Consider the following 12,685-nt stretch of genomic DNA (forward strand, 5'->3'; position numbering starts at 1 on the left):
CCTGCTCCCAATCATTTTGTTATGGTCTCAGGGCAGCTGAGACCTTTCCTAGTGAAGCTGGTTGTGACACTTGTGGCCAGCATGATTTGTACTGGAGAGTTCAGCTGGTTGATGGGGGCTATTTTGTCTCATGCTCTTTTGGGGGGGGGGCACACAGTGGGTGGTCACATGTCCCAGTCAGACAAACCCCATGGTTTTTCTTGCTGCAGCATCACCAGGGGTCTCACCAATACCCTAGTTTGCCTGGACATTGCTATTCTGTGGGTACAGAGCAGCCCATGGCCATGGACTCTGCTCTTGACTGGTGCCTGTCACTCTCTGAAGGTGCAGGCTGTCCCCTGAGACCCCCAGCGTTCCCCGTGAGAGCATCCCCCCACCCCCCCAGGGTGCCGGTATAGGGAGTGTGTCTCTTTAATGAGGCTGGGCTTGGAGGAGCTCTGCTGCTGGCACAGGGAGTGAGGGATGGAGCGAGGGCGGTGAAGGAGCCAGTGCCAGAGAGGGAGCCTGCAGCAGGGAGAGGCGGGGAAGGACCGCTCATCCCCCGGGTACCGCAGCCGCCCAGACAGCGGGACAGGGAAGCCCATCCCCAGGGAAAAGGGCTCTGCAGAAGGCAGGGACCCAGCGGGTGCTGAAAGGAGCCTGCAGCCTCTGTGTCATCCTCATCCTCCTCCTCCTCCAGGTAAGGACCAGGGCCAGGGGCAGGCAGGGCAGGGACCATGGTGGCCTGGGACCCTGTCCCGCAATTCCTCAGTGTCCCAGGGTTGTGCATCCGTTGTCGGGCAGCTCTGGGTCATAGGAGGGGTGAGAGGTAGAGATGAGACAGCAGGGCCACAAAAGTGCTGAAATCACCATCCAGCAGGGACTGGACAGGGCTGGCTCCAGTAACTGCTGGGAACATGCTCCAGGTTTTCAGCAACGAGTCCCTGGCCTATGGCACAGCTGTCCCGTGGTGGAGGACACTGGGACCCTTCTGTGGGGCTGCCCTGCCAGGATTTGCCCTTGTCAGGGGAGATCCATGGGGCTGAGACTTTTCTTTTGGGGGGGGGGGGGGGGGGTGCCTGTGTTAGGGTGCATTGGGGGCAAGTAACTCCTATTCCTGACACAAGGAAGGGTTTTTCCCGGGATTTTAGTGGCTCTGTGCACACAGGAGTAGGAGCACAGCTCCTGGATGTGGTGGTCCTGGGTGTAGTGTCGGAATCAGGGTGTGAGCGCCAGCTTGCACGCATGTGTGCAGTGGACTCTGCTCTCTGTTCCCACTCCCCAGCAGACAAAGCAGAAGGCACCACAGGCTGGAGACAGTCTTTTGCCCCATCCAGCAATTCCTTTTCCCTTCACTCCTCTTTGGGCTCTGCAAATTGGTGTGTCCCATGGGTACAGGGCAACAGCATCATCACCTCCTCCCTCCGTGGCCTTCTCCATGCTCCAGGAGTTGGGATGGATCCTGCTCTCCTGCCTTTGTGCCCCATGGGATGTCTTGCAGGGAGGGGAGACCCAGGAAGCAGGGGGTAACACAGTTGAGCAGCCAGGGCAGCAGTGGCTCCTCACTCCAGGCACTTTTGCAGCTTGGCCTCTTCTCCATCCATCCTTTCTCTTGAACCTGCCTGTGTATCTGTCACCAATGGAAATTTCCGCTGTGTTTGCCTGTGTCGGGTTTGGCCTCTTCCTTCCCCTGGACTATGCTGAACCCTGGCTTGGGCAGCTCTTGCTGCAGCAGGTGAAACTCTGACAACTCCCCAGGCAGCTAAGGAGGGTCCTCTGGGCTCAGGCACCTGCCTCTCTGCAGCAGCCTTGCTGGAAAACTCAGCCTGCCCACAGGCGAGAAGAGAAACATTGATTTATTCTGACCTGGGGAAGAGTCAACTCCTTCTCGCCTCCACAGATGGTTTTTAGCTGCCAGCACAGAGAGCTACCCCCAGCCTGCTGTAGCCCTTTTATACTGGGGTTGTTGCTGGTTAAACCAGCTCCTGCAGGCGGTAGGTGGAGGAGAGGAAGAAGAGAGGGCTGTAAAGGTAGTGGAAATCATGCTGGGGATGAGGAGAGGGCTGGGGACCTGTTGGTGATGCCACACTGGCATCTGGGGTCAAGTTGCTGCCCCAGGGAAAGAGGATGAAGAGGCTGGGGTGAGGACAATCAGGTCTGGTTTTATTCATTACCACGGGGCTTAGAGCAGCCAGCACAAAGCATGGCAGGACCAGATGGGGCCTGTTTACTCTGTGAGGGTAAATGTAAGGAGAAGTGATAAAGAGCAGCCGGGACGGCTTCTCCAGTAAGTCCCTGGTAAACAAGCTGGCAGTGACCCGGCCGACAGGTGGCACGGCAAATAGTGGGCACGTTGCTGAGCATTAAACTGGGTGCCTTGGGAACAAATTAAACAGCTTTGGGAAGAAATACATCTTTAATGGCTCAGTGTGGCTGGGTTGGAGGCATCCTGGTCTCCAGATCCCATCTGGGTGCTGTGGTCAGGAACCAGCTATTGATGTTCCCAACTGTGGAACTGCAAGTGTGGAGGAACAGCAGGCTGTGCAAAGACCCTGTGCCACCTCCTGTGCTGGGAGCACAGTTTGGGGGTCCCAGCAGTGCGTGCAGCATCCTGCACAGAGGGTGGAGGGTTGGTGATGATGGGGCGTGGTGGGGTGGCCAGGATCTGCCAGTATAACCCTGCAATGCCAGCTGAGCACATAAATGACTCTCCTCTGGTGTAATGGACTGATTTTCCTGGGATGCAGCCACGTTGCTAATGCACTTCTGCACTTCTCCAAGGCTCCCTGCTTTGTGCCAGCTGAGAGTTTGGTCCCGGTGCTGCCTCCAAAGGTGCAGCCCTGCTCTGTTTTCAAGGATGCTCTGTGATAGGCACTCTGTGACTGCATGCCGAGGGCACCCCAAGCCTCCCATTACCAAAGCTCTTATGAGCTCTTCCCAGGATGAAGGCCACTGGAGTGGGGGCACCAGATGGCTCACTTGTACCTGGCTTTGTCCTTGCCCCGGGCACATTGTGTGCTGGAGCACCAGCACATGGCGTGAGGCGGGGGCCTTGCTGCTGCTGGGTCACAGGTGCTTGGGGCAGAGCAGAGGTGCAGACCCACGTCTGGAGCACACCTCAGGCACACTGTCCACAAATCCACACAGCCAGGGCTAAGGCTGACAGGAATATTTTACACAAATATTTGACAGCACAGGGTGGACTGATGTTGGAGTGATACCTTGACTCCAGACAATTATTTGTGATGCTGCTCCTGGGTGTTTTTCCCAAGGGGAAGAGAGGTGTGGAGTGGGTTGGTGCCATGGCTGGAAGGCATCCCCAGCCACCTCTCTTCCTGCCAAAACGTGGACCCCAGACACATCCATTTCTGGGCAAAGAAGGTGATGATCATCCACTTGTCGGGCTCCACCCTGCAGTGCATTCCTCTCTGTGCTGTTCTTCCATGCAGCACTGACCTTGTTGTTAATTATTAAACCCCCAGCAAACACTGCTCGCTGCTTTGTCCTAGTTACACTGTGGGCTTTTCACCCTTCTGGTTGGCATTTTCTTAAAAACAGATTACCCTGGTAACCTCTGTGGACGAATGGAGATGCGAGCAGCTGATGCTCCTCTTCCAGCCAGTGCAGGAGATGGCCTGGAGAGGCTCTGGAGCTGCTCTGGGGCAGTTGAGAGATGGGCTGCATGTGGTTGGCCATTGTCCATTCTGTCAAGGAGTCCCTGCTTATCTGCCAGGGCTTGAAGCTTGCATATAACCACTGCCCACAGGAATTTTGTTGCTCTCTCTGTGGGTTCCTGTGGCTCCAGTCCTGTTTTGCAGGTGGGCTGGGGTCCCAAGAGAGACCTGGGTCCAGGTCCACATGTTCTGTGGATGCTGAAAAGCAGCCTGGGATGTGGAAGGGCTGGAGACCTGCTCCCTCTTGCAGGCTGGGCAGATGAAAATGGCTTGTGGGCAGAAGCCCCTTCCAGCAGACCCTGCCCCTGAGCATCCAGTGCCTGCCTTCCCTCTGCTCACAGCTGCCCACTGAGGAACCATGCCAGGCCTCTACACCCTCTTGTCCTGGGAGGCTCTGCCCCTGAAGAGCTCCACGGTGAAGGCTTGTGCCAATGGATACTCCCTGAGCATCACTGCTCACCTCATGTACACCAACCCCCACAAGGAGCCTGTGGAAGGTAAGCGGGGGCTGTCAGGTCTAGCAGGGACCCAGGCTGCCTGCACATCCCCTTAAAAGCCCCTGTGCTGGAGAGCATCCTGTCTCCAGCTCACCTGTGTCCCGGCCCCCAAACCTTGCTCAGTTTGGGGAGCAAAGATGGAGGCCAGCAGAGGTGGGGCCATTGTCACACACTGTGGGCAGGAGGAGAGGGAGACTGAGCAAACAGATTCCCATCACAGAGGAACAGGAGGATTTCATCCTCCCTCTGGGTTAGCGAGGCTCTGGGTTGCTCCTGTGTCTCGCTTGCGTGCGTCTCAGTCGTGCTGGAGTCAGACAGGCTCAGCGGGCTCCCGTGGGCTGTTCGTGCAGCAGCAGCGGCCGTGCTGGGATCTGCCTCGGGGCTCTCTTCTGCCTGCAGGCATCTTCATCTACCCGCTGGAGGAGTCGGAGGTGGTGGCCGGCTTTGAGGCAGCAGTGGGCAGCCGGCGGGTGACATTCCAGCTCCAGAACCGGCACCGGGTGCAGGACTGCTGCCTCCAGTGCAGCCCCAGCCCCGGTCGGCTGCACCGCTGTGCCAGCGGTAAGTGCTGTGGCATGGGCGCTGCTGTTGGGTGTTCCTGGCCAGGAGGCTCAGAAGGCAGGGGGGAAGTGTGGGGGAATATGAGGGGCTGAGAGCCCCTACCAGGCTACCCCAGTGCCTGGCGGGTTGCTGGGGCTGGAGATCTCAATGTCTCCTTTCCCCTCCCTCCACCTCTTCTGGGTCTCTGCCATCATTGGCACAGCCTTTGTGACACCTGTGCTCTGCTGTCACCTTTGGGAGCAATTAGGGCCACTAATGACCTCCTCCACAACCCCACATGCCTCGCTGACCTCCCCTCATCCCTCTCCTGCCCAGGCCACCTCGTCTTGGATGAGGACGTGGAGCGCTCCACCTTTATCATTGTCATTGGCACACTGTGCCCATCGGAGAGCCTGGCTGTAACCCTGAACACCGTACAGGAGCTGCCCACGCTGCCTGACGGGGCCCTGCACCTCCTCCTGCCCCCCATCCTCACGCCCCACGTCCCCGCCGACCCCGAGAGCGAGCCGGCAAGCTTGTGTGACGACAGGTTGGCCCTATGGTGATTTTCATGGCTTCCTCAGTCTCTGCAATCCCAGGGGGGTGATGCCAGTGCTGGGCGAGCAGGGAGGGGGGCAGGAGCCATCACCCCCTCTCCCCTTGCAGCCCCACCAGCTGTTTTGGGGGGCCAGGTGCCCGGAGCCAGTCACCCACTGTGGTGCCTGTGGAGAGCGTGGATGTCTTTCGGGGACGACCCTACAACCCTTTTCCTTACGAGTTCGCCTTCGAGCTGCTGGTGAAGGGCCCCTGCTTGCTGGCAGGTAGGGGGGGTGGCTTCGGTGTTATCAGTTGGTTGTGTAAAACCTCCTCAAAATGTGGGTGATATTCCCTGGTCCCTCCCTTCTAGGAGGATGTGAGGGCCTGTTCCTGGGCATCCTCTTGCATTCCCTCCAGGTGAAGAAGCCCTTTTTTTCCCATTCCATCCCTGGGGCTGGGACCCCTCAAAGTCACCTTGCCTGTGCCTTTGGGCAGCTCTAGGTTAGCAACCTCCTTCCCTGGGGTGATGTGATGCACTGGGGGAAGGATGGGTGAGGAGGGGAAGATGGTTGGTTGGTGGGGATGTGCTCCTTGCTGCTGGCCCAGTCAATCCCGTTAGCTCTGTCAGGAACAAGCCACTGCTGTGGGGCCTGATGGGTGGGGGGCTGAGGAGGGGGTTTGGGTGGGACCTAGCTGCTGCCTTCCCTTCTCTGCAGGGCTGGAGAGCCGATCACATGCCCTGAGAGCTGACGCTGACCCCTGGGCCAGTTCTGCCACCACCACCTGTGTCACCCTAGCTGAGCCCCACCGCTATGACAGGGACCTGGAGATCATCCTCTACCCTTGTGGTGAGGGGAGATGGTGCCCTTGGAGGGTTTGAGGCATCACCCCAGAAACATCCAGAGCATCCCCCAGCCCCTTGCAGCACAGGGTAGCTCGAAACTCTCCTGTGCCCCCCAGAGCCCCACAGCCCCCACCTGGTGATTGAGGATGGCACCATGACATACCCTGAGTACGAGGCGCACATCCGGAGCCGCCGGGATTTCGTGCGGATTGCCAGGAAGGACAGCAGTGGCGAGAGACAGGTGACAGGACATAGCTACTGCTGCCCCAGCCATGAGGAGGAAAGAGGGAGGTGGTGAGATGTGGGTGAGGAAGACTTTGGTGTGGTCCAGAGGGTGTGAGAAAGCCTCTGATCTGCCTGGCTCGCAGGTGGCTTTTGTGCAGAAGCGTTTCCACAAAGATATCTTCCCCAACCCTGTGCTGATGCTGAACTTCTGCCCGGCTGTGGAGGGCGTCCCTGGGGACCTGCAGAGTGTCACCCGTGAGATCCTCTTCCTCATTGACCGCAGCGACACCATCAGTGGCCCTGACCTTGACAAGGTCAAGGTGAGGCACGGCCATGGGTCCAGGGGTGCTCCCTGGGTGGCCAGCCTTTAGCAGCTGGTCCCTGCTGTCACCTCAGGAGGCTTTGCTGGTGGCCCTGAAGAGCCTCCCATCAGGAACACTGCTCAACCTCGCCAGCTTTGGTGCTGACATCAAGCCAATCTTCCCATCCAGTCGCCTCTGCAGCAATGTGAGTATCACAGGCAAATCCTGGATGTCCGCTAACCCCTTTTGTCCTCTTCCCAACTCCTTGACTTGAGGTGGGGGCTGGTGAGCCAGGGAACCACTGCAAGGCTGGCTCCATGTGCTGACAGGAGACATTGCGGCGTGCCTGCGAGCACCTCGGCGGACTGCGGGCAGACCCTGGTGGCCCCAACCTGCTGGCAGCCCTGGGCTGGGCACTAGCACAGCCCCTCCACCATGGCTACCCTCGCCAGCTATTCCTCTTCACCGGTGCGGCAGTAGGCAATGCAAGCAGGATCCTCCGGCTGGTGCGCAGGCAGGCCAGCACCGTCAGGTATGGCATGGGCACTGCGACAGGTCTCGGTGTGCTCTAATTCCCCCCTGCTGTTCCCACTGATTTCTCCTTGTGCCGCCTCAAATCTTACCCGTGTTTGCCCCAAGGGTGTCTTTCACCCATCGCATCCCTCAGCCCATTGACTCAGCTCTTCCTGGGGTGCCCCAGCCCAGCACAGAGCCAGGTCAGCCCTCTGGCTGCCAGACACCCCTGCCCATCCCTGCTAAAGGGCTCACCACTGGCTTTTCCAGCTCCCACTCCCCTTCCATCCATGGCTTTCCATCCCCTGGCTCTCCTGCAGGTGCTTCACCTTTGGCATGGGCCCGCGGGCATGCCGGCGGCTGCTGAAGGCCATGGCCAAGGTGAGCCGGGGCCGTGCCGAGTTCCTGAGCCCGGCCGAGAGGCTGCAGCCCAAGGTAACAGCCAGGCAGGGGCATGGGGGGCACTGGGGACACCGCCGTGTCTGACACTGTCTCCACTCCCCACCCCAGCTGATCAAGTCCCTGAAGAAGGCCATCGAGCCAGCCATCAGCGACATCACCATCGACTGGTACGTCCCTGACAGCATGGAGGCTCTGCTCTCACCCACCGAGCTCCCGGCCCTCTACCCCGGTGACCGCCTCGTCAGCTACTGTGTCCTCTACAGCATCGCCCGCTTCGGTGACCCGCGCCCACTGGTACAGCCGGCACTGGCCTGGGGAGGGTGGCACAGTCCCAGTGCTACCACCTGCTTCCCTTGGCTGGGGGGCTGATGGTGCTGTCCTCTCTCTCCTAGGGCCAGGAAGGGGCTCGCCAGATCTCCCGGGGTTCAGCCTTTCTCTCCCAGCAGGAAATGCCCAGTCCTGGGGAGAGCCACCAGCCACCCCAGAGCAACCCAGGAACTGGGAATGCCTCCCTGGAGCTTTTTGCTGGAAGTACAGAGGTGTCAGAGCGGAGTGAGTGGGGTCCAGAGCTGGGGCAGGGGGGAGTCCTGGGAGCCATGGGCTGACAGGGTGTGTGCTCACTGGGCAGGTATTGATCCTCTTTCTGGGGGAGACATCTGGAAGCGGATTTACCAGCCCTCCTACATCCAGGAGCAGTATGTCCTGACACACTGTTCTGTCAGCACTGACCGCAGCCAGGGGCTGCTCTCCCGCAGCTCCACCAGCAGTGAATCCACTGGCTCCCGGGATGTGGCCCCCGAGGGTGGCTCATCAGCTCCTGGTGCTGATGTCACCTCTCAGCAGGGCCAGAAGAGCCTGTCCCTCTGCGAGTCCTCCACCAAATCTGCCCCGCTGCCCTCTGCCCCAGCTGGCACCAAGGTAAGGATGCCAATGGGGTGCAGGGGCTCATGGTGTGGGGGTTGTTCATGGCTTGGCTGGAGCCTCACTGCCCTGTTGTGCCCAGGCATCTGCCCCCTGGGCTGGGAAGCAGAGTGCTGTAGCCTGGATTTTTAGCAAGGATCAGCAATGGATGCCATGAGGATGTTCCTTGGGTGGTTTTGCCCTACTGAAGTGGGACAGCTGGGGACCAAGCAACTGGTCCCTTAGTGTCCCTGGTCAGCAGTCAGCTGAGTGTCTAACAGACTCCTGAGCCAGTTCAGTGACGCCTTAAAGCTGCAGAAACCAAATGAAAATAGCTGGGCTGGCATCACGTAACAAATCTGTTGAGGCGGAGAGGAAGGGCTGGCTGGCTGGGCTTCAGCCTGGCTCCTTCAGCCCTCAGCCAACACTGCCAGACACTTCATTTGCAATGGGTCACATCCCTGCTGCTTCATACCTGGGTTTAAAACTCAGCTGGGTCACTGGGATGGGGAAAGGCAGCTGCCCTGGTGACGATGGCCCCATGGCTTGGTGAGACCAGCTGTCACCCAGCACCAGGACACGCTCCTTCCCAATGGCACCGCTTAGGTAACTCACTCCTGTCACACAGCAGCACAGCTGGTGACCTTTGCTGCTGAAATGTCAAGCGTAAGTGATTTCCCTGCAGAGTAAATGATCCTCCCAGATCCCTGCTGCCGAGGCGAGAGGTGGCATGGGTGCCACTGCCCTGACATGGCTTTTAGGGGAAGCATCTCGATGCAGGGACATCACTCTGCACTGGGGAATGCATCCCGTTGTAACATCATCCAGCTTGGGTATTCCAGTTAACCTGACTTCTGCACACACACAAATCCCTGGCAGCTCCAGCATCAGCCTGAGTCAGTCTCCAGGGATGTTTGCAAACTCCTTGTGTGGGTGCTTCCCTTGTCTATGGTGCCAGAGCAGCATCCCTGGGAGGCAGCTGGTGCCAGCCTGCAGAGCACTGAGGCTGACGACAGCCAAGGCTCCAGCCAGCAGCCGGAGAGGCACAGGTGCCCCATTGCAGCTCAGTGCAATCTGGGCTCTGTGCTGGGCTTGCCAACAGCCTTGTCCCCACCTCAGGTGTCGGCGGCCCTGAGCACGGAGGAGCTGGCCCGGCAGAAGAAGGTACTGGCACGTGCTGCCCTGGCTGGGCGCAGCTTTTCCACGCCACATGGGGAGCTGGACACCCATCGGCTCTGCCAGGCCCTGGAAAAGGTGTCACAGAAGAGGAACCAGTCCCTGGAGGGGCGGCTGGATGAGCTGGGACCACAGCCACGGCAAATGCAGCCCAGTGCAGTGGAGTCAAGTATGTGCTGGCTCAGGGGACAGGGGCAGTGGGGATGGAGCCAGGTGCCCTGCCTTGCTGAGCCCAGATAACCTTTGCCGTTGCCCAGATAACCTCCTCTCGCCCACCCACCTGGACTGGGACATGCTGGTGGAGCCCTCCTACCTCTTCAGTGCCTCACCAGCAGCACCCGAGCCAGGGCAGCCCAGCCTGCGTGATGCCAGCACGCCCCTGCGCTGCCAGGTGGTGATCCACGCGCTGCGAGCCGGCAAGCCGGTATCCTGGGAAGTGACGGCCTCGCTGGAGTCACTGCTGCAGCCCCGGGAGGGGCCGGCCAGGGAGGACCCGCCGCGGCGGGTGGCCAAAGCCTGGGACAAGCCACTGCACCGTCTGGCAGCGCGCTCCGTCGTCCGGGACAATGAGAGCGTGGCACAGCGGGAAGCCAAGCTGGAGCAGGGTGGGTGCTGGTGCATCTCCCCGGTGCGGCTCCGGAATCCCCCCCCCGCTCTAACCGCGTTGCTCCGGGCAGGTTTCGCCCGCCGGTTCCGCCTGAAAGCCGTGCAAACCAGCAAAGCCTGCAACGTGCCTTCCCTCTACACCCGCCTGGTGCCCGTGGACGGTGCCACACAGGCAGCCCTGCCCGCAGCCCCCGAGGTGTGGGGCATAGGTACGGCCGAGGGCCTGGTGGGATGAGGAGGGGGCAGCAAGGGGACAGAGGGTTCAGGTGGCATCATCCCTTGCAGCTGGCTCAGCCAGCCGGACACGAGCTGCTGCAGCAGGGAACTGGCACCACCGGAGCTCCTCAGCGGGTCAGGGGCAGCAGCAGGATGTAGAGGAGCAGGATGAGGCCCCGGGCACTGCAGGTACTGACTTAGACCTTGATCTCAACTTATGCTCCCCAGGGATCTGCACTGGGGTCTCTGGAGACCCTCAGCTGGTGGCTGTGTGGGGCTGGTCCTGCCTAGGGTGCTGTGGGTATCTGGACAGAGGCACCTGCCCTGTAGTGGGGAGGGGGGAGTGAGAGGACGGTATAGCAGCCCCTGAGAGCAGCTGTGAGCCGTGAGGGTCCCTGGAGCCCAGGGTCCCACAAGATTTTGCTCTTTTGCAGAGCGAGATGAGATTGCCAGGTCTCCAGGCAGCATCTCCTCCCCTACCTTTGGCTGGGAAAAACAGAACTATTCCAACGGTGTGTCCAGGCTGGAGGGGGCAAAGGGCTGGATGAGGGTGGGAGATGGGGTACCCTTGATGCCCTGCCACAGCTGGAACAGCCACTGTGCCTTCAGTAGTATCCTGGGCACATGGGCTGAGCTGCCCTCCCAGGGACTGGGCAGTGGGACACACCTCTGGGTGCATCATGTTCCCACTGTGCTTAACTCTTCCCCCTTGCAGGGCCTCCATCCAGCCCCTCCACCACCTCCATGGGCTCCCAGAAATCCACAGAGAGCATCGCAGGCTCCAGGTGACACTGTGGGATGGGGGGATGCAAGGGACCAAAAAATGGCATGTTGTGGGGAGAGGGGGACAGTGCCACTTTTTGGGAGCTGCTGGCCCCATGTCCCCTGCCAGCTCCTGCAGCGTAAGTGGGGGGGGTTGGGGTGGGTTGGCTCTCCAGCCCCTTCCCTGCAGCAGTTTGGTGTCCAGCTGCCTTTCAGGAATCCCTCCCGATCCTGTTACCTTGCCTGTGACCCCACAGGTTTAGCCTGAGCAGGCGCAGGGGTCCCAGCCTGGTGCTGCGCCCGCAGTGCCTCAGCCCAGGAAGCGAGCGCTCCAGCAACCACGCGAGCCACGACTACCTCCCGCTGGTAAGGACCTGCTGCTCCCTGCCCCCAGTCCCCATCCCAGCGGGGGGACCTGCCCTGCTGGGGGCCAGCTGAGCCACCCAGGTCATGCCTGGCAGCACAAGCAGCAGAAGATGCTCCCAGTAGATGCCTGCTTAACCCTGCTGTGTCCTTAAACATCTCTGGGGATCTTGGCTGGCTTTTTGGGGGCATTAGACTGTCCCTGTGCCCCAGAGACACTCCTGCAGCCCCCAGTGTTTGATGCTGCGGTGGGTCTGCACTCCTGCCTGCCCCCCCCACTCGTCTGTCTCCCCTCCTTGCAGGTGCAGCTGCAGCAAGCCCGGGGGCCATTCCAGCTCACTGAAAGCTTCTCTGAAGTGGTGCAGATTCCCCTGGACCGCCTGCGCCGGGCCTCCCCCTACGCCTCCCACCGTGCCAGCCTCAGCCCCGTGTCCCCAGGGGCCAGGAGCATGCCTGAGGCAGGACCCGGGGCTGAGGAGGGTGAGGAGCCCATCACAGCCCCGCAGCCCAGCTCGCCCCCATCCCGGAGCACTTGCTCCGAGGTGCCCAGCGCAGCCGTGTGGGCACAGGCAGACAGTGGGCACGGCTCCGAGTCCGACACCGGGCCCCACTCGGCTGCCCCCTCTGAGGCCAGTGTGAGCTGTCAGGACGTGGGGCCAGAGGACCTGGAGAGTGCCAGCTGGGCCACGGCGGTGGCCTTGGCGTGGCTGGAGCATCGCTGCGCTGGGTTCTTTGAGGAGTGGGAGCTGGTGGCAGCCAAGGCGGATGCATGGCTGCAGGCACAGCACCTGCCCGAGGGGGTGGATGTGGGCTGCCTCAAAGGGGCAGCCCGGCACTTGTTCCTGCTGCTGCGTCACTGGGACGAGAACATCAAGCTGAACATGCTGTGCTACAACCCCAACAACGTCTGATGGCCGCCCGAGGGGCCAATAAAGACACCTGGCTCCAAGCCACCTGCACTGGTGTCTCTGTTACAAGCAGAGAGCTGCTGGCTCCATTCAAGCCATGCCAGGACTCACCAGAATCCTAGGAGGGGGTCACCTCCTTCCCAGCCATCTCTGGTGGGAGGGAGCAGGCAGGGGGATAGGAAAAACTGTACTGGAAGGATTCCTGGGCTCCATCAAAGCAAATGAAACCTTGAGGCAAAGC

The 12,685-nt window shown here is 60.5% G+C and overlaps 1 protein-coding gene across 2 annotated transcripts; it reads left to right on the forward strand.

The window, feature by feature from the left end:
* Positions 1-502: 502 nt before the first annotated feature.
* VWA5B2 (von Willebrand factor A domain containing 5B2) lies at positions 503-12,474 on the forward strand. 2 transcript variants are annotated; one of them, XM_066193880.1, is made up of 22 exons: positions 503-679; positions 3,904-4,150; positions 4,550-4,711; positions 5,027-5,240; positions 5,357-5,511; positions 5,944-6,075; positions 6,188-6,312; positions 6,440-6,616; positions 6,693-6,803; positions 6,928-7,130; positions 7,432-7,546; positions 7,622-7,807; positions 7,906-8,065; positions 8,142-8,431; positions 9,533-9,758; positions 9,847-10,194; positions 10,267-10,404; positions 10,481-10,600; positions 10,846-10,923; positions 11,127-11,196; positions 11,431-11,539; positions 11,839-12,474. In XM_066193880.1, the coding sequence occupies exons 2-22, from the start codon at positions 4,012-4,014 to the stop codon at positions 12,445-12,447; spliced, it is 3,867 nt and encodes a 1,288-aa protein (XP_066049977.1). In that variant the 5' UTR covers positions 503-679; positions 3,904-4,011; the 3' UTR covers positions 12,448-12,474. The 2 variants fall into 2 exon arrangements, with proteins under 2 accessions (XP_066049977.1, XP_066049976.1); XM_066193879.1 differs by having other exon boundaries at positions 3,995-4,150.
* Positions 12,475-12,685: the final 211 nt, after the last annotated feature.

Source organism: Chamaea fasciata, unplaced genomic scaffold (assembly GCF_029207755.1).
Source record: "Chamaea fasciata isolate MVZ Bird 193981 ecotype frontalis unplaced genomic scaffold, bChaFas1.0.hap1 SCAF_11, whole genome shotgun sequence".
NCBI lineage: Eukaryota > Metazoa > Chordata > Aves > Passeriformes > Sylviidae > Chamaea > Chamaea fasciata.

Bases quoted from the DNA above. Each gene is read 5' to 3' on its own strand.
- VWA5B2 (XM_066193880.1), top strand. From the start codon at position 4,012: ATGCCAGGCCTCTACACCCTCTTGTCCTGGGAGGCTCTGCCCCTGAAG. The intron at 6,076-6,187 runs GTGAGGGGAGAT...TGTGCCCCCCAG, and splicing joins GATCATCCTCTACCCTTGTG to AGCCCCACAGCCCCCACCTG. The intron at 6,313-6,439 runs GTGACAGGACAT...CCTGGCTCGCAG, and splicing joins ACAGCAGTGGCGAGAGACAG to GTGGCTTTTGTGCAGAAGCG.